Source organism: Phoenix dactylifera, chromosome 4 (genome assembly GCF_051530095.1).
Source record: "Phoenix dactylifera cultivar Ajwa chromosome 4, Ajwa_hap1_PhDact_Kaust_v1.1, whole genome shotgun sequence".
Classification (NCBI taxonomy): Eukaryota; Viridiplantae; Streptophyta; class Magnoliopsida; order Arecales; family Arecaceae; genus Phoenix; species Phoenix dactylifera.
The window spans coordinates 41,313,968-41,333,250 of record NC_143193.1 but is presented as its reverse complement, the minus strand read 5'-3'; the positions used below and the strand labels follow the sequence as shown (position 1 = coordinate 41,333,250).

The 19,283-nt window shown below is 34.9% G+C and overlaps 1 protein-coding gene across 1 annotated transcript; it reads left to right on the top strand.

Moving 5' to 3' along the window:
- The first annotated feature begins 1,964 nt into the window (after window positions 1–1,964).
- Window positions 1,965–18,963, top strand: LOC103695945 (SUPPRESSOR OF GAMMA RESPONSE 1). Its single transcript, XM_089930118.1, has 6 exons — window positions 1,965–2,340; window positions 3,921–4,059; window positions 15,111–15,297; window positions 15,371–15,864; window positions 16,997–17,308; window positions 17,404–18,963. Exons 1-6 carry the CDS (start codon window positions 2,333–2,335, stop codon window positions 17,455–17,457), a joined length of 1,194 nt encoding a protein of 397 aa, XP_089786244.1. The 5' UTR covers window positions 1,965–2,332; the 3' UTR covers window positions 17,458–18,963.
- Window positions 18,964–19,283: the final 320 nt, after the last annotated feature.

Here is a 19,283-nt window from a genome sequence, read left to right as displayed (position 1 = left end):
ATGAAAGACTAATTTAAGGGGCTAAAGTTGGATTTTCTAGCCACCTCCCATAAAGTCCAACTAGATTTGGCTCCACTCTTATTATGATATCCTGGCAAATTATTATATTATTTTATTATATTTGTAATCAACTTATGAGTTAATCTCATCAAAGTTGTCAATTCACTAGGATTAACGGAAATCCAAGTGAATTGACTTTTCTAATTTAAAATTATAGCATTGTATGCTCAGCCTATTTTACGAAGCACCATGATCAATCCAATCTACAACTCTATCTAACTAGTGCAGCCATGTGTTACAAGCAATGCGAGTTGAAATAGAGTTAGTTCAATTTAGTCTTGAGGCCTCTCTAGTCACATATCAACGATGTTTATGAAGAATGAACATCTTCAATCTCAATTGCATAGTTCCAAAATTTCTAGAATGTTTTATTGTAGCTTGCAGTTATAGGAATAAACCCAAGAAAATGCTAATTCTTGCTTGCATCATAGGTAAATTTGATGCTATACTGTATGTAACATAAAAATATAATATACATAGAGATATTATATAAGTTTTAGGTTCAGATATTGAGATCGCAAACTGCTAACTTAAGTCCAACGCAATTCTTAGGTTAAAAATAAGTGACCATGCTAATATTGGTACAGCTTGTTTAAAATACTAATTGGGTCAAATTGGGCCACGAATTCGCTTCCCAGGACTTCACAATTGCCCTTGCTACTTTGCCGACATTCTTTTTTGCTTTGTCTGCAAACCGAGGTAAATGACAGGGGATCAATTGACGAGGAAGCAATATCAAAAGATCAGGGCCATCAATTGCTCTTTTATAGTTATCTTCATGCCCTCACGTATATTGCACTTAGTGACTTTGATTATATTTAATTCCAACTCTATTAGAAGCTCAGATTGCAAATAGGGTAGGCTTCATATAGGTTGTAATTGGTGTAGTCCATAGTCGATGGAGTCATTTGGGACAGCTACCCAAGTTTGCAATTAGGTATTAGCTTGAAAAGTTTTACCAAGCCGTGCAATCAAGCTTGGCCGAGTTGAGTAGTGAAAAGCTTGAGCTCGACTCGTTTCAAAATACTCTAATTTTAAACTCGATTCTAAATCAATCAAGTCTTAATATTTAATATCCAAGCTCGATCTTAACTCGGTTAAAAAAAAAAAAAAAACTTGAGATCAATTTAATTCGACTCAAATATCAACCGAGCCATATTCAGCTTGAGTTCAAGTTCAAAATCAAACTTTAATCATAATTAAAAAAATAATTTTTTGCATGAATACCCTCCTAAATATCGAATTTTGCATTAATATCCTTCCGAAATTGATATTTACATGTATACCCTCGTCAAACACTTCTTTCGTCGTTCTACTTTTTTTTATTTTTGCATATCTACTCATGCTATCTAACGACGTTAAAAAATTAATGGTTTCAAATTAAAATGACTAAAATATCCTTAATGGGTAGACATGCAAATAGATCACGATCCCGACAGCAGAAGAAGAAAACAGGGGCAATAGCATAATTTTAAAATTTTATTTTATTTTTAATTAATATAAATATTATTTTTCTTAATATCATTAGAACAACCGTTATATTATAGGCATTTGTACAATAATAGAGTTTTACGAGGGTATACATGCAAATATCAATTTTAGAAGAATATTCATGCAAAATTCGATATTTAGAAGGATATCCATGCAAAAAATTCTTAAAAAAATGATTACAAAAATATAATATAACGTAACATAATATTATATTTTAAAATATTAAATTCATAATATATTATAAATAAAATATAATTTTATTAAAAATATATATTTGATTGGGCTTGCGAACTTTGAATTGAGTGTTTTGCTGCTTAAACTCTGTTCGAAAAATTATTCAAAGTTATTTGAGTTTGACTTGACCTCCATAATAATTGAACCAAATAAATCGAGTTTGGGTCTGAATCAAATGTGAACAGCCCACGAGCTTCTCGATTCGGCTTATTCGCGTCCTCCGGTCTCTTGGGCAAGGAACGAAGGGTTTCCCAGAAACAGCGACGTCTAAAACCGCGCCTCCTTAGCTTGGGGAGGAAGAAAGCCATAGCGCGGGCCGCCAGCGACATGGGCCCATACCAAGAGGCCGTACACCGAGCCTAAGGCTCGGGCCACCTGGCCATCGGATTCGCCTCAGCGCCGGGCCCCACCCGCACCTCAGCTCCTAACCGGAATTTTCCCGCCCACGATTACTTCATATGGTGGAGAAAGAAGTGCGGACCTTAGACCCCCTTCCATGACCCCCTCTCTTCGGATCTTCTCACTCTGCTGAAGCACTACTGGAGGGATGGCAAGGTAAGCGTAAGATTACTGCTAGAAATCAGCTATGGAGAGAAAGCCATGAGTAATAGAACATTTTTGTGATGCTATTTTTGAATTATTTTGCGCATATTGTGATTTTGTTTTTGACTTTTAGCACTTCTTTGATATTATTTCTGGATATTCTTTAAGATGAAATATGATACATTCAAGGGTTATTTGTTTCTGTTTTTTGTTCCTTTGTTTTGTTTTCAATTTGGAGCACGAAGCTAAAATAGAAAACTAAAAGAGAGGGTGGATTAAGAATGCCTTGGTGGGTGAATGACTTGGGGGCGTGGGTTCTTAATTTTATATGTACATATGGGTAGGTTTGAGAGTTGGTACTCAAGAATTAAGGGTTTTCAAGAACTACAGAGTTACCGATTTTGATGTCACATTTGTTTGATTGGTTCTTAATAGAAGCTTTTTCTTGATTTTGTTGGCACTAGCTGTTAATGCCTTTGTTTTTCTGTGATTTCCCCTATTTATTGTTTGTGTTTGATGAAACTGGACAGAAGAATACCAAATTTAGTATCTTGGCAAATGTTTCGTGTGTCATCTTGCCAGTTCTTGGTTGGCATGATGAATAGGATGTCTACTGATGATGAGAAGGATGGTTATAATGGTTGCCGGGTTTAGAGTTTGCGTGAGTTTAATTTTTCAGCAACTACTGGAATTATGGTTTTCTGCTCTAGTAGGCACCACATTTCTAATCATTGCAGTGGACTTTGTGTGGAACATCGACGACAGGAATGCGTGAATTAGAGAAGGTTATCTGAGTGCTAGAAAAATTGTGATCTGTGATAAACAAAAGAAAAAGCACGGGGAACAGCAGGGTCTTAGGAGAAAATGAAGAAAAGGCTGCCAATGGAAGTTCTCTGAAAGTTTAAAATTGGCTGAGAATCATGCTCTGTGAAAATTGAGTTTTGAAAAGGAGGACATTATGGCTAGGTGTACCAACATGATTAACTAAGACAATATAAGGAAGCTCAGGTTGGTAATCCTGGTGCTAACCTGACTTGACATCTGAACTATCTTGAGGATTGAAATCCCTCAAAATAACTTGAAGACATCCTCAGTAAATTATTGATCTTTGTACCATGATGCTACTCTGTGATATACCATGAAGAAAGTGGAAAAGCTAAAGTTAATGACTTAGAAATTATGGAAAAATTAGTTCTCGAGCCGCAGATTTTAAATAAGTACCATCTGGTGTATTTGATTAATTTCCTTCTTTAAGACCAGTGTATAACATAAATGACAGAATCCTCTTTTAGTGCTCTTCTCTTCTATGGTCACATCACTGTTAACATACCCTTTTGGATGCCATGCATTATTTTGTTTAGCACTTTATATATTGACTTGATATAATCTAATTGATCAGATATATGTTGCTCCTATCTTGTAATATGGTACCTTTACATATTACTGATTGCGGCCATGATTTAGCTCCCACTCTAATGTCTAATGCTTGCCTATCTTCCTTTTAATTCTCAGTAATTGTTGTAGGGTTTACATATTCCTTATCAGACACATTTTCTAGAGCTCATTATTTGGCTTACTTTACGTTCCTATAGGGCATGGCTTGTTAACAGTAGGGGAATTGCAAAGAAAGTAAAAAATGCTGCCCGCTTTTCCAACTATCAAATCAATGACCTGGGAGCAGAAGCAAGTCGGGAATGTCCCAATTGCAAACACCTTATTGATAACAGTGATGTAAGTTCTTGTATATTTCAGTATCCATTTTACTATTTAATATAGAAATATGTTATGATACAAGGTCTAGCCAATCCTCTAGATTTGAAGTCTTCTGTTGGACGTATTTTCTTTCTGATGTTCACCTTCTGTGTTGGATAATTATTATATTTGCATAAATTGTCTCTGCCAAAATGAGGCTTAGTTGTTCCAAAAGTTGCCTCTATCCTTCCATTTGGCTCCATGAAGCTATTCTAAATACTTATATCAGGATGTAGGAACATTAAAAGCAGTTTAATAAACTGCTGCATTATTGATATGCCATGTAAATTAAATCTTCATAACTGAAGGTACTGAAAGTTGCTCCCCTGATGTCAAATCGGTCATTCATTTTCAATAGTGGTGTACTTGTGTAATCTGATAAGGCTGCCAACTCATGATAAATAGTGGAGACTAATCATTCATAATGAAAGTTGTAGTGACTGTTGAAACTATTTAATACCGACATACGTTAGAATATTCATGCTATTCTTTGACCAAATATGCCAAAGCTGATGTTTTAATCATTAGCTGAAACCTCTTCCTCTCTCTGTCTCTTCCTCCCCCCCCCCCCCCCTCCCCCCTCATGCTCATGTTTTTCAGACTTAGCTTGTAACCATGATAATTAGTGTTTCAGATCTAATATTGGATTTATTATTTGAATATCATCTGCCTAGCTAAATTTTAGACTTCTATGGAAAATATTGCTAGTCCATAACTTCAGCTGTGAGTAGAAGCATCACCATTTCATTTGCATTTCATGAATTCGTAAATGTGATTTTGAGAAAGAAAAAGATGTCATTAGAATCTAGAAAAAGCTTGATAAGTAAAAAAGATAGTTAAAATTATATGTATAGATTAGTTTGTTGAAAGAAGACTTAAAGTTAATCACTTTATATAAGTTGTTAAGGGTGTGCACATATCATATTTTAAGCATTTAATTGTGACAGCAAACTAATTTATGTTGAAAATGATAATATCTTAAAATGATTGGAATTAGTTGTTATTGAGTACATAAGCTTAGTAAGTACAAGGGGGAATAATGTCAGAAGCTATATTTGTACCAAAAATTAAAAATAGTGGAAGCTATATGTTGGTGAGAAGCTTGAAACAAGACTTGGTGGTTAGGCAAAATCCTAAGAGCTGGATGAGGAGAATGGTGTCATAACACACGTAAAACCATAGGACCAATACGAAACAGTGGGGTGCACTGGAAAACTAGTATATAGTGGTCTTTTGCTGATTTACTGGTAGTATCAACTTTTGATATTAAATTGAGGTAACTATCTGGTGTTTCCATTCATCTTTCCAGTCACATTTCTGTTTTTAAGGGAAACAACTTATCATTTCCAAAATTGTTTCCTCAGAACCGTTGAGTGGGTCATCCAATTCTCAGATATTATTTTATTTGATATCCTATAATTATGATGTAAAGAAACAATTAATAGTTGAAATAGGACGCTAGATATAATGTTCACCTTTTCATTTTTTTGTATGAGTAACACTGAGAGACTGACTTGCATACTGAAAGAAATTGGAATCATGACAATTTTACTTGCCAAGAGCAAATTAGTAACTTGGTAAACATATGAGAAATATATAAATATATTGAATGCTCAAAGTAAAGGTTTGGAAAAAAATGATTAAAAAACTGAAGCATCCTAGTGAGTAGGAGATATTCATGTTCTTTAATAAGTGAATCATTATTCATTAAAAATACAAATTATCCATAAAAACCATTAGTTCTCCATAAAGACAATATCGACTTGGTAGAATTTTTGATGAAAAATTGGGGTTAACTAGAGAATGTTTCAGCAACTTAGGTGCTAAGCATGTAAAGGTCATTATTACAATCAATATATGTACTATGTAGTAAAATTTTGAGACAATTTTTAACCAGCACAACTTCTTGGTGGAAAATATCAAACTTGAAATTCTGACATTCTTGCCCATGCATCAACTCATTTGATATGGCCTTATGTAGAACGCCTCTTTGATGATTTTATTTAGTTTGTAATAGTTTTGCTGCAAAAAAAGTTAAATCTTTTTTGCTGTTATGTTAACCTATATAATCCTATATGTAAGATCTTCATTTCTTTAAAATATTCTTACCTGATCTTCCTCCAAGATTTCATTATTTTAAATTACCTTCATCATTCCTTTTGTAACATCTCGGACAATAAGGTTATTGACTTTTATTTACTTGTTTAGTAGTCGAAAAAATGTCTTTAAAACTCTCTGGTTTCTTAGAGTTAGACAAAAGGTTTAGGAGAAAAGGGTAGGGGTTAGAGGCCTAGAGATAAAAGTCTAATGCCATGACTACTTGTACCATAATCAAGATGTAGTTTGAACTTTCAAGGAAAAGGATTATAAGGTTGGCTTTGTCCATATAATAGAGAAGGAAAATATTATGCACGTGGAGGCATTGATTATATGCAAGGTATTTAGTACTTTGTTAATGATTACTGTTAGAACAAGCATATGCTGATAAGAGATTAGCATGGTATGCTTGCTGTCCTACACCATGTTGACACGACACATTTTCATTATGAGGCACACAAACTCACTCAACTCAACTAAGCCTTAATCCTAAACTAATCGAGATTAGTTACATGAGTTTTTTTCCTCCATTTTGCTATATTCAAAGATATACTTTCTAAAAGATGGGGTGGTGTCATGTCACTCCTTACCACCTCATCCATGTGATTTTTGGTCCACTTGTACCACACTTTCCTTCTACATATATCAAATCACTCCTTTGTACTTGTGCATCCTTCAATCTATGCTGTACATGTTCAAACTATCTAAGTCCTCTCAATTTGTCCTCAATTGGTTCTACCTCTACTTTTTACAAATGACTTTGTTTTTTATTTTATCTTTTTTTGTATTACTGCACATCCATCTCAACATTCTTATTTCGGCCATGCCCATCTTGTGCATATGTCGTTTTCTAGCTATCCATTATTTTGCACTCTAAAGAATACCTAGTTGTATGGTGGTCTTATTAAATTTTCCCTTCAACCTGCCAAATATCTCGTTGACATAAGATTCCAGTTGCATTCATTTTAACCACTGTGCTTAATCTTGTGGATAACATCCTCTTCAATCTTTTCTTCTTTATGCATAATTGATTCTAAATATCGAAAATGATCATGATCCTCTTCCTTAGTAATCCTCTTCCTTAGGAATCCTCTTCATGATCCTCTTCAATCTCCCCTTCATTAGGAATATCATGATCCTTAATTTTTACTCCACATTCATCTTTATTTCTAATTTTACTAAAACTAATTTTTCTGTATTCTGTCTTGGTCCTACTTAACCTGAAATCCTTAGATTCTAACACACTCCTCCATAATTCTAACTTACGACCAAGGTTCATCGAACTGGTATTGAGACCGGTACTGGTCGGCGACTGGTACGGTTCGGTACCGGTTCGAACCATTCAGAACTGTTTGGTTCTGGTCGGTTCCGGCCACATCCAATCAGGTTTCTATCCCTAGGAGGCCAGAACTGTTTTCTATTGGAGAACCGACTCGGTCGGAGACCGGATCGGCTCGGTTTGGGCCAAACCGGCTAGTATGGCTCGGTTCAGCAATCATTGCTCACGACTAACTCCAACCTTAGTTTCATCTATTAAGACTATATTATCCGCAAATAGTATGCACGAGGAAATATCATCCTGAATATGTCTAGTAAGCTCATCCATAACTAGCACAAGATGAGGACTTAGAGTAGGTTTTTGGTGTAAATCTATGGTGATTGAAAATTTATTAGTATTACCACAGGTAGTTCTCACATTGAGAACTTCTCTATCATACATGTCCTTAATCACATTAATATAACTAACAAGAATTCCTTTCTTTTCTAATACCACCATAAGACTTCTTTTCATATACTTTTCTAAATTAATAAAAATTATATGGAGATCTTGTCTCTTTTCTCTATATTGCTCCCCTAATCTCCAAAAGAGAAAAAATAGCTTTTACAATCAACTTTTCTAGCATAAAATCAAATTACTTCTCTAATATTTTTGTGTCACATCTCAATCAATGCTCAATTACACTCTTCCAAGGTTTCATATTGTGGCTCATGAGTTTAATACCATGATAGTTAGACCAATTTTGAATCACCTTTATTCTTATAAATTAGTACTATAATGTTCTTTCTCTATTCATTAAGTCTTTTCTTTGTTTTTAAAATCTTTTTAAATAAATTAGTTAACCAAATTACTTCCATGTCACTTAGATACTGCCAAATCTCAATAGGGAATTTATCAGGTCCTACTGTTTTTCTTATTTTCATCTTTTTTCATAGCCCTCTTTACCTTAGATACTCTAATTTTATGTGTATACTTGACATTTCTATCTATAATAGAACTAGTAAACATCTTAAATTGTTTACATGACTTTCATTGAATAGCTTATCAAAATAACCCCTCCATCTTTTTTTAATCTCATCCTTCTTAATCAAAATTTTTTGATTTTCATCTTTGATGCATTTAACCTGAGAGTCTTTAGTTTTCCTTTCTCTTCGTCTTGCAATTTTATAGATATCTTTCTCTCCATTCTCAGATTCTAATTTGCGATATAACTCTTTATATACTTTTATTGTAGCCTCTTGTATCGTCTTTTTAACTTCCTTCTTAGCCATCTTATAGCTTTTATATGTTTTTGTATTTCTATATTTAGGTAGTCTTCTATAGCATTCTCTTTTAGCCTGAACTGTCAACTGAATTTTCTCATTCCATCATTAAGTTTTCTTATTGGGTAGCCCTTTTTTGTTTGATTCTTTTAATATCTCTGTAGCCATTATCTTAATACTGCTATCCATCTTTTCCCGTATGGTATTGATTTTCCTATCTAGACCCCTTTTTGCTTCCTTCAATACTTTATTCTTCAAAGTCATTTATTTCTATCATGGCAAATTTTATCATGTAGTCTTCAGGTTCCTAATTTCTTTAGTCCTTTCTATTTCCTAATACACATATCCAAAACTACCAATCCATATTGATTGGTTAGACTCTTACCCAGTATAACTATATAATTTTACATAAAACTCGACCAATCTTTCTGGTAAGGAAGAAATCTATTTAACTACTACTATGCCCACTTTTAAAAGTCATTAAGTGAGAGTCCTTCTTTACAAAGCATGTGTCAGCTAATATTAGTCCTATGCCATTGCAAACACTAAAATGGCATTTTCTTCCTCATTTTAATGTCCAAAACCATAACCCTTGTGCACTCTTTGTTAAAACTTACTTTATATTTTCACACCTGCCCCATTCAAATCTCATCTGATAAATATCTTTTCTCTATTAGGACCTGTTGAATGAGTCCATCCATGTCCTCCTTAAACTGTTGTTTTGTGGCATCATCTAATCCTATTTAAGGAGCATAAGCACTAGTGATATTAAGTCTCCTCTTGTAATTATAATTTTATCAATATTATTCTATCATTTACTCTCTTAGTATTTACAACTCCATCTTCTAAACTCTTAATCTATAATAATTCCTACTTCATATTTATTCCCATCTTTCTTAGTATACCAAAGTTTATAACTCGTTTGACCAACTTTCTTTGCTTTTTCTCCTATCCAGGCAAGCTATGTTAATTCTCCTCCTAGACATTGTATCTTATCTATTAGTTCTATTAATTTTCCTGATAGTGATCCTATATTTCAAGTTGCTAAAGCCTAAATATATTCATCTTATTTGAACCAATTTCTTTACCTACATCCATCCATTAAAGTGTAAGAATTCTTCCCTAGTTCCTGTATTCATTAAAGCGTGAGCTCGGATGTGGTAGAAAATATGTATACAAGTTTGTAAAAAGATTATTCACAACCTATTTTCTAAGGTAGAACATGTTATTCAATTTTTTCCTTGACAAAGACCAAATTTTATTCTTTACTATTCATAAACATGTTTCAATCATTGGTTTTAACAGTATCTATAGATTTAGCATCTTAATATCTATGTTCGTTGCTGTTTAGGGTTTTAGATCATTTGCCATGCAAATTGGCAGTATACATTGTATTACTATACTGACAAAACCTTTAAAATAATTTGTGAATGTAACTAGGGTTACATGTTAACAAGGTTCATCGAACCAGTACCGAGGTCTGTATTGGTTGGCGACTAGCATGTTTCGAGATATACCAATAGGGCCTTTTTTCTTTTTGCCAATTTCGAATTGAAGTCGACAAACTATTTGTCGACTTCATTTTGAAATTGGCAAAAAGAGTCAGGCCTATTTATTTTTGCCGATTTCATTCGAAATCAACAAAAATAAATAGGGATCTCCTATTTCGAAACAAAATAGGGGATCCTCTATTCTAAACTTTGGATGAAGGCTTTCGAGCCTTCTTTGTCTCTCTCTCGACCTTTCTATCTCTCTTCGCCTCCTGCTGCCTCTCCCTCTCTCTCCCCCTCTATTTTCCTCTCTCTCGTTCTCTCTCTCCCTCTCCCTCTGTAGGCACAGTAAGGCTTCCGTTCCAAATCGAACGAATGAAATATGCCGCTAACCGACCGATTCAGTTAGGTACTTCCTATTATTGGCTGGTTCGACATAGTTCAACGAACCATGGTGTTAACTGTTATAGGCATTTCACTTGTACTGTTGGTATTGTGGAAGCTGGTATCTCAAGACATTCTAACTTCTGACATATTGTAGTTGGAAAACAATTTCTGTTGTTACCATGTCGAAGTTGTTAATCAATTTTGCAAGGTCTGTAATCTCGATAGCGGGTACCATACTAGTACGCCATCAATTCAGTACAGTTCGGTCGGATATGGTATGACACGCATTCCATCATATTGAGACAACTCTCAGCCTCTTTTTTTTCACTCCTTGTCATGATTCTGAAACCGGGAGGTATGATTGCTAGTGAGTGAAACCAAGCAGTACAGCTTGGTTCGGACTAGTATGGACCAGTTTTCATGTCGAACCAGCAAAATCGTTCCAATTTCGCATTGGTTTGGTATGGTATGCTCGAATGAGCAATTCAAGTCGGTTTTGCACTCCTTGCAATCTTGTAAATTCTCATAATTGGGATACTACTTTGTTAATCTGTGTTCAAACCTTACCGGTGCATGTTTCTTCGATATGTATCAATAAATTTTTTTGATATTTTTATTTTTTGTATTTACAAAAATGGTTCAGAAGTAGTTTAGCCCTTGCTTGGAACAGGATATGTCGACAACCTTCATGATTTCTTCTGCTGTTTTGTTCAGAAATTAAGAACATCAAAAAATTTTAAAACATAAAGCAACATGTGATTATTAACCATGGTATTATTATGATTGGGGGTGTGGATGAGCCAAAGGCGAGGAAGCTTGGACTAACTCAGCTTAGATTAATTATGCTTTATGCATAGCCCGCTAGGCTTGAGCTGCTTGAGCTAAAGGGGAAAGGGGTGAGAGGGGTGAAAGTTCCATGTTCCACCGGGAGAGAACATTGACGACCTGGTTGGGAGATGAGGTGGCATGGACAATAAAGATGCAGAAGGAGGGACTGATGTGGAGGTGCGGGCAGACAAAGAGGTGGCATAGATATGGCACACAGTGTGGGAAGACAGAAGAGATCTTATCATGCATGATGTTATGAATGTTTTGCATGAAAATTTATGTTAACATGCATATTTTGCATGATTTATTCATGTGTCATCAAAGTATGACCAACATTTTCATTTGTCTTGCAAATTATTCCAGCATGCATCTATGTCACCAGCTGAAGATCCGTTTAGGTGTTGGAGAACTTATAGGCAGTTGGTGATGGTACTTAAGACCATCTCTGCAATACATCATAACTAAGTTTTGTTGTAGAGGGAGCTTATTGTGTGATTGAAGGGAATGCTGTTGTATTTTATTTTATTTTTTCTAAAGGAGCTAAGAATAAACTTTTAGTTCTTAATTTATTTCATTGAAGCCCTTTGTTTTAGTATCTATTCTTATCCTATTTTGCAAATAGTATTCCATAGGACTACCAGAACATGGCTCTGCACCAATTGGTACTTCAGGGTAGCAGAGTGTACAAACCTGTAAAGTACCATGTCTAGGCCCCTGTGCCTTATCCAATATACCCATCAATTTTTCATAAAAATCATTTCTTCAGCTATGCTCTCTTGCAGTTTTTCCATAGCACGAGAATTCTTGTACCTTTTTGTGTTTATAAAGCCATGAGTTGATACTTTGAAAGTATTTGGAACCAAGACATTCAATCACCCCACATCTCTTTCTGCTTGTTCTTATAAATAACCTTCTACAAGCCATTTATAACCATTGTAAACAACAACTATCGTATTCTGACTTCTTCGGCACTAAATTCTAAATTTGTGGTTTTTTGATGAAATCAATAACTTGTATCTGCAAGGAAATCTTAATTTATAGCACCAAAAGTCAAGCCTTCAGAATTTCTGAACTGAAAACTGGGATAGCAAACTTTGGCTCATTATATGCACATTTGAATTGTAGCTTTTTGATGTACTAATTGGGGGTTATCATTTATAAAATAATGTATATGAACAAATATTTATATTTTTATTATTATATAGTAAAGGTCAAAAGAGCTGTGTATCTGGCATGCTAGAAATTGACTATTTTTTAGCTAAAATTTGGACCTTCTAATCATTAGAAATAAGCTTCTATAAAAATAATCATAATTTTTTCTTTTAGTATTTCTTTCTGCAGTTTAAATGAGTTTCATTATTCAAATCACTTTATCGTAGTAGGTTAAGTTTGTATGTCAATTGCATCTATATTGTAAGGTCTGACAGGAGATTATTTCTTGGGCTCTAAAGTAGGGTGTTCTCCAGCAATATATTGAGATTGTTAAGGAGATGCTTGAGGATGCAGAAACAAGTGAACTGACTACTTTTGGCATTGGCAGCAGCACGAGTTCATGATGATTGTAGGGTTGCATGGTTGATCTGGACTAAGCTCAGACCCTTTTATTTTAGTTATACACTTGTTTCCAACAAATTTTCTAGTTCATTGCCATGGTTTTTGTGGTTTGCGTGAGATATGTTAACAGTTCACATTAAATGAGTTAATTCTTGGAGTTATGAAGGAAAATTTTTCTAGAGGAAAAAGGCTTTAAAACTAGTTGAACCAAGAAGGTATATGTTGATTGCAAGTTCACTTGGAGATAAAAAATACAAGTATTATATCAATATTTTGATGATGAAATACCATAAAGTGACTTTCATTGTCTCCATTATATACAAGTGTTGTTTAGGAGATGCAAGATTAGAAAAGGTTGGATGAAGTGGAAAAATGCTAGTAGTATATGACCGAATTTTTGGGAGAGAAATAAAATACATCTCAAATGTTGTATACAAAGATGAGGATGGCATGGTGGATATGATGTAAAATTAGGAATTTTGAAGTTAGTAATGTACTATTGTGGACGTTGTATGATATGTAAAATTTAGATAAATGATGCACTTTTGGAATATGATTGATATTGTTTAGTCATATCTGATGTAACTTTTGGAGGCACCTTTAAGGAAAGGGATGCCAGTCGTAGGGTAAATAGTAATAGGCCTAAGACCGTGTGGATCGAAGTTGAGCATTAGGTTTGAAGAAACTTGATTAGATAATACTTTGTTTCAGTTAGAATTTGCAAGCAAGGATCCAGGGGACTGATCCAAAATAACTGGGCTTTGGGTTTGGACAACAACAATTAGTAGATTTATAAGAGACAATGATACCCATATTTTTTTTATCTTTGTATCCCAAAATTTAGGGATTTCATGAAATGCAATTAACATCTTGCTTCCATTGTAATAATTTCAAGAAAGTTGGAACTATGTATTTAATTTTGCTAATCAACTTCCTGTACTCCCAATCAATTGCCTGATATGAATGATTTGCCCCAACATTAAGCCATGGAGATCAAAGAAAAATGGACAGGATTGGATAGAAGGGGATTTGTAGTTGGTTTCTTGCTAGATGAAACTGGTGTGGTTTGTTTTGGCTGAAATTTACTAAGTAGTTGGCTGATTTCATATTAGATACTGAAACCTTTAATTAAGGGCTAGTTCTGGAACTTCTTTGGATGAAACCAATCTGAAAGTAGTCATTGTAATTTTTGTTATGGCCGCAACTTCAAACTATTGAACTTTCAAAATTCTTATCAACATTGCTAACTAAATATTACTACATTCTATGTCATGATTTTTGACATGTCAATCTGTGAGACAATAACACTTAGGAAAATGTCTGGCTTGATTTCATAGTTTGTATGAGCTGAGAAACCTCAACTTGGGTCATATGTTACAAAATCATTCATTTGGCTTTGCATGATGATTTCTATGGTGTTTTGCAAAGTTGATTTCATTTGTTTCATTGTTGTGGAGTACCCAACTTGTATCCCATAGGATTGTTTCTTGTTGTCCATGCACTATGCACAATAACCAATGTTAAAACCCATCAGAATTGTTTATGGATTGTTTATTGAAGTGTAAAGGATGTAATGCATAAATAAGTTTAATCAGTTTGCTTGAGGCTGCCCCCACAGAGATTGACTTCACGAGACTGCTGTATGAATCTGGGCACCTGCTTTGCCTGTCTTAGTATGTCCACTATGTTCATGTTTCTAGTTAGAGGATGTACTCTTGCTGTGAACCTAAAAATTGGGTGGCAAGTCAAGAATCGGTGTTGGACTCTATCAAGGTACTTTACCTTGGAACAACCAGCAATCTAGAAAGCAAGGATTATTTGATGTAAGAAAAGTATGAATGCAGAAATACTTACCGACATTGCCTAAATGCTCTTAGAAGTTATCTCTGTTGTCTCCGTAGCGCCAGTGCTCCAAGCATAAATGCCTGGATCAATCTAATTCTTATGAATATAAACCTCTATGATTAATTATAATCATGGCTAGACATTTCTTTTATTATCTATTTGTTTTGCATATATATAATCATGATAGTTTTCACAAATTGTGGCTTCTTTAAATCCCTTGCTGGAAGTAACTGAAGGAATAATGCTTTGTCAGTGTAGAAAGTTAATTTTTATTGCTTTACTGTGCAGGTTACTTTAGAATGGCCTGGACTTCCTGCTGGTGTTAAGTTTGATCCATCTGACGTAGAGCTATTAGAACATTTAGCAGGAAAAGTTGGGATAGGAAATTCGAAACCCCATGTGTTTATTGATGAATTTATTCCAACTTTGGAGGAGGATGAAGGAATCTGCTATACTCATCCTGAAAATCTCCCTGGTATCCAGATATTCATTTTTTCTTGACAATTACATGATCTAGATTGTAGCCACTAAGTCATTCTTTGCATTAGGTACGAAGAAAGATGGAAGCAGTGTTCATTTCTTTCATAGAACATCAAATGCATATGCAAGTGGGCATCGTAAGCGCCGTAAAATCAATAGCAACTGTGATAAGTCGGAGGAGTGCATAAGATGGCACAAGACAGGGAAAACTAAACCTGTGCTGGAGAATGGCGTTCAAAAAGGCTGGAAGAAAATAATGGTGCTATACAAAAGTTCGAAAGGTGGCGGCAAACCAGATAAAACTAATTGGGTGATGCATCAATACCATCTTGGTACTGAAGAAGATGAAATGGATGGTGACCTTGTGGTTTCAAAAATTTTCTTCCAACAGCAAGCAAAGCAAATAGATAAGAGTGACACTAATCCAGTCAATGAGTCTGAGATATTTGCCATCAGGGTTAGTCCTAGAACCCCCAAGTCAAATACTCCACAACCACCCCGGCCAAAAAAGGATAATCTGTTCAATACCGATGAGCATAATCTACAGATCTTGCCAGTCCATGTAAGTCGAACACACTCTTGGTTCAAGTGGTCAGTGTTTTTGCTTTTAGTTGCTGATGGTAATGTGGTCTTTCTTATATCTTTAAATGTTTGTAGTATGAATTGTTTTCTAGCACATACTTAGTTTCCTCTCTTTAACATTTTCACTGAATCATAAGTATGGCTCTCATCCACGCTGAGGTCTCAGCCCGGACATCAGTTTATATTGATGTATTTAGCATGCACCAGTACAATATATTTGGAATGTCTGCTCTCATTATCTCAGTAGATGTGAATTGATATTCTCTGAGATATTGGCCTATACAATATCAAATATATCAATCTATGAATTGAGTCTTTTCTTTAGTCTCCTTTTTGCTATGTTATTTTGGCTCTTTCTCACTATTTACTAAAATCAATGCCTAAAAAAATAGAAATATTGTTTTTAGTATATCAACAGATTTTTCAGATATATAGGCCTAAATATCATGTACCATAAAACAAAGATATACTAATAGGCATTATTCAAATAATTATGTTTCCATTTACATATCTGTTTAGAGTGTACTAAATAGGGCCGATTTATTATAAAATATTACTTTTGAGGTTCAAATATGTTTAAAAAAACAAATAAAAACGTAAAACTTAAATAGACATGCTAAAAAAAAAATCAAAAAATATACAGTAGATGTGCAGAGCAAATCTCGGGATGCTCAACTAGGATGGCGACCGGGATGGTGCAGGATGCATGGCGTCCCATTTTGTGGGAAAGCCGGGATGTCCCTGTCCTATGGGATTTGAACCTTTGATTTATATAGGAAGAAATATCATGATATCTTGGTTCTTCTAAAATTCCTTTATCCTTTTATCTTTACTTATATTGGTTGTCCACTGGGAGAGATGGGATAACGAGAGTTCAGAAAAGAAAGAAGAGTGGGCCCTGTTATTACTAAACAATTTTTCAGATTCCTTCCGGTTTATCCTTCTTTTGAGTTCCTTCCTTGTACATAATTTCTACTCTCTCAAGTTTGAAAAAGATTGAGGAGAAGATAATTAAATCTCTGGTGACATCTTTTTCAGAGAGTAGTTCCAAATTGAAATGCTTGTTTCACAATAATGAACTTTTATTTTAACTTTTGCTCAATATTACACAGATTGAACAGTATGCAGAAGTTGGGGTAACCCGATCACCCTCACCTGTGGTTCGATTAAGGGGTGAAGGTGAGAATCCTGTGCCATGGGCTGGTGAATCTCAAGCTGTCGAAGAACCAGATCCAAACAATTTGGATGAATCATTGTTGTGCCATGAAGTGCTTGATTCTTTTCCTCGTATTGAAGATTCCTTTGGCTATCCAAAATTGGATCGTGACAGGAATGAGATGCCAGCTGCAGAAGCCAATACACTTTGTGGGTTCTCTGATCTTGATAACATATTAATCGACACACCACCAGATTTTCAGCTTGCTGTAAGATTTGCTACTTCCTTTGACCTTTTTTCTTTAAAAAAATGTTGTGATAAAATCTGCAAATAAAATGTTCTTTTATCCATCTTGTTGCACAGGACTTGCAGTTTGGTTCACAAGAAAGCATCACGAGTTGGCTAGACCGTTTATAGAATGAAATATGTGGGAACTGATACCTCCAATGATCTCACTGAAGACCCCAATTTTGTGTATCTTGTTGGTCTTGTACTGTAGTGATGATAATGTTCTCAATTGTATAGTCAGATGAATGGGGTGAGAGATGCAAGATGCTTGTTTGGCTATTTAATCCAACATTTTCCTCAACTCTTGAAATTCGGTAACCTTTAAACATCAATTTGGAATGGCATTGAATTTTTGTATCTGAACCTCCCAAGGGATTCAAATGTTAGGGAGAGGTTGGCTTTGCATGGAATATCTGGTTTGTACATTGTGCCGAAGTTGTTTCAGTGTTTCCTTTTACAGTAAATGATCATGAGACATTTCGGCCTTTGATAGGATACGGAATGTGGAAGGCTTTGAAGACAATCAAAGAAATCCAAGCAAAACATTGCTTTCTTGAGCTGGTATTGTGAATCTAATAGCTTGTTTCGGAACCTGACTGTTATGGCTTGGCTAGGAAAAGGTGATTTTTGTAGGAAAACTCTCAATTAGAGTTTCTTGAATGTTTCCTGTTGTTATAGGAATATATCAGTTAACACTTGTCGTCTCTGGTTTGGGAAGTCCAGAGAGCTTTATAATAGACACTAGAGCAGTCTGCTTTTATGAGCAAATGGATTTTATTATCCAGTATCTCAGGGGGACATGGGCCTGCAGACCAATATTAGAATTGACGCCAATATTTTCTGCTTTCATGAACAGAATGTCTTGAGCTTCTGCTATCATGATCAAGTTAATTACAAATTGAAACTTTACCACTATTGAGCTTAATTCGAAGTAACATCACATCAGGGGTCCTAATATGTTGTCCAAGAATTTACAGATTTTCATGGCTTGTGCTTTGGATTCTGCTTTTTTTCTCTAGGAAGGCTCTACAAGCTGAAGACTTGAACATTGGCTATTGCTAAACTAGAATTTCGAAAGTATGTCTCCAGTGTTTAATATATGATCAGATAACCTTCCACAGGATTTTCAGCAATTTTGGTAGATTAAAATGTTTAACTTTTTCCTGTGTTAGTTCTTTGAAAAGAGGGCTCACTCTTTCTTAAAAATTTCATATGTGGCTAACTGTTGACGGCGTTTGGAGCTCAATGAATGATAGAAGTTTTATCAACTGACAACTGCACTATGGAACACTTCTAATCATCTGGCCTTTTTCTAATTCTTGGAGCCGGAAAGAACGCTATCTAAGAACCTAAAGCATTCTTTGTGGGCAACATTTGCTTATAAATGGGCCTTCTAAAGAATCCATTTTCCTAGCATTTATCTGATACTGTAGCAGGAATGAGTTCACCAAATCATCAACATTACAAAATTTTCATGCTTTAGCACAAGATATTCAGTCTGAAGTAACACGGGGATGCCATCTTGTTTACGCAACCTACTGATTCTTGAATGTGAGATCTTCCAAGCATGAAGACTACGTAATTCAATTTTCTCAAGAAGACAAATTGAGGACATCTAAATGTATGACCAATAATGGCCCCCTCGACGGCAAGTTCGATGGATACAGATACTGTTCAGTACATCTCTAGAAAGTTTCATAGCCTTCCATTATCCATGAGTTTTAGGTCTTGAAGACATTAGGTAACCATAACATGCACTCCATATTTATCTAAGTCATATTCCAAAATGTGCATGCACATTCATGAAAAGCTAATGAACATGCATCCTCCATTGGTTTTCTTGTGGCCACAACAGACAATTATGACCAGATCAAAGCTTGAATTATGATCGCAGCCATACCTACCGTCGATGTTGTGAGACTTTCAATGTGTCACATTCATTCACCGACCGATCA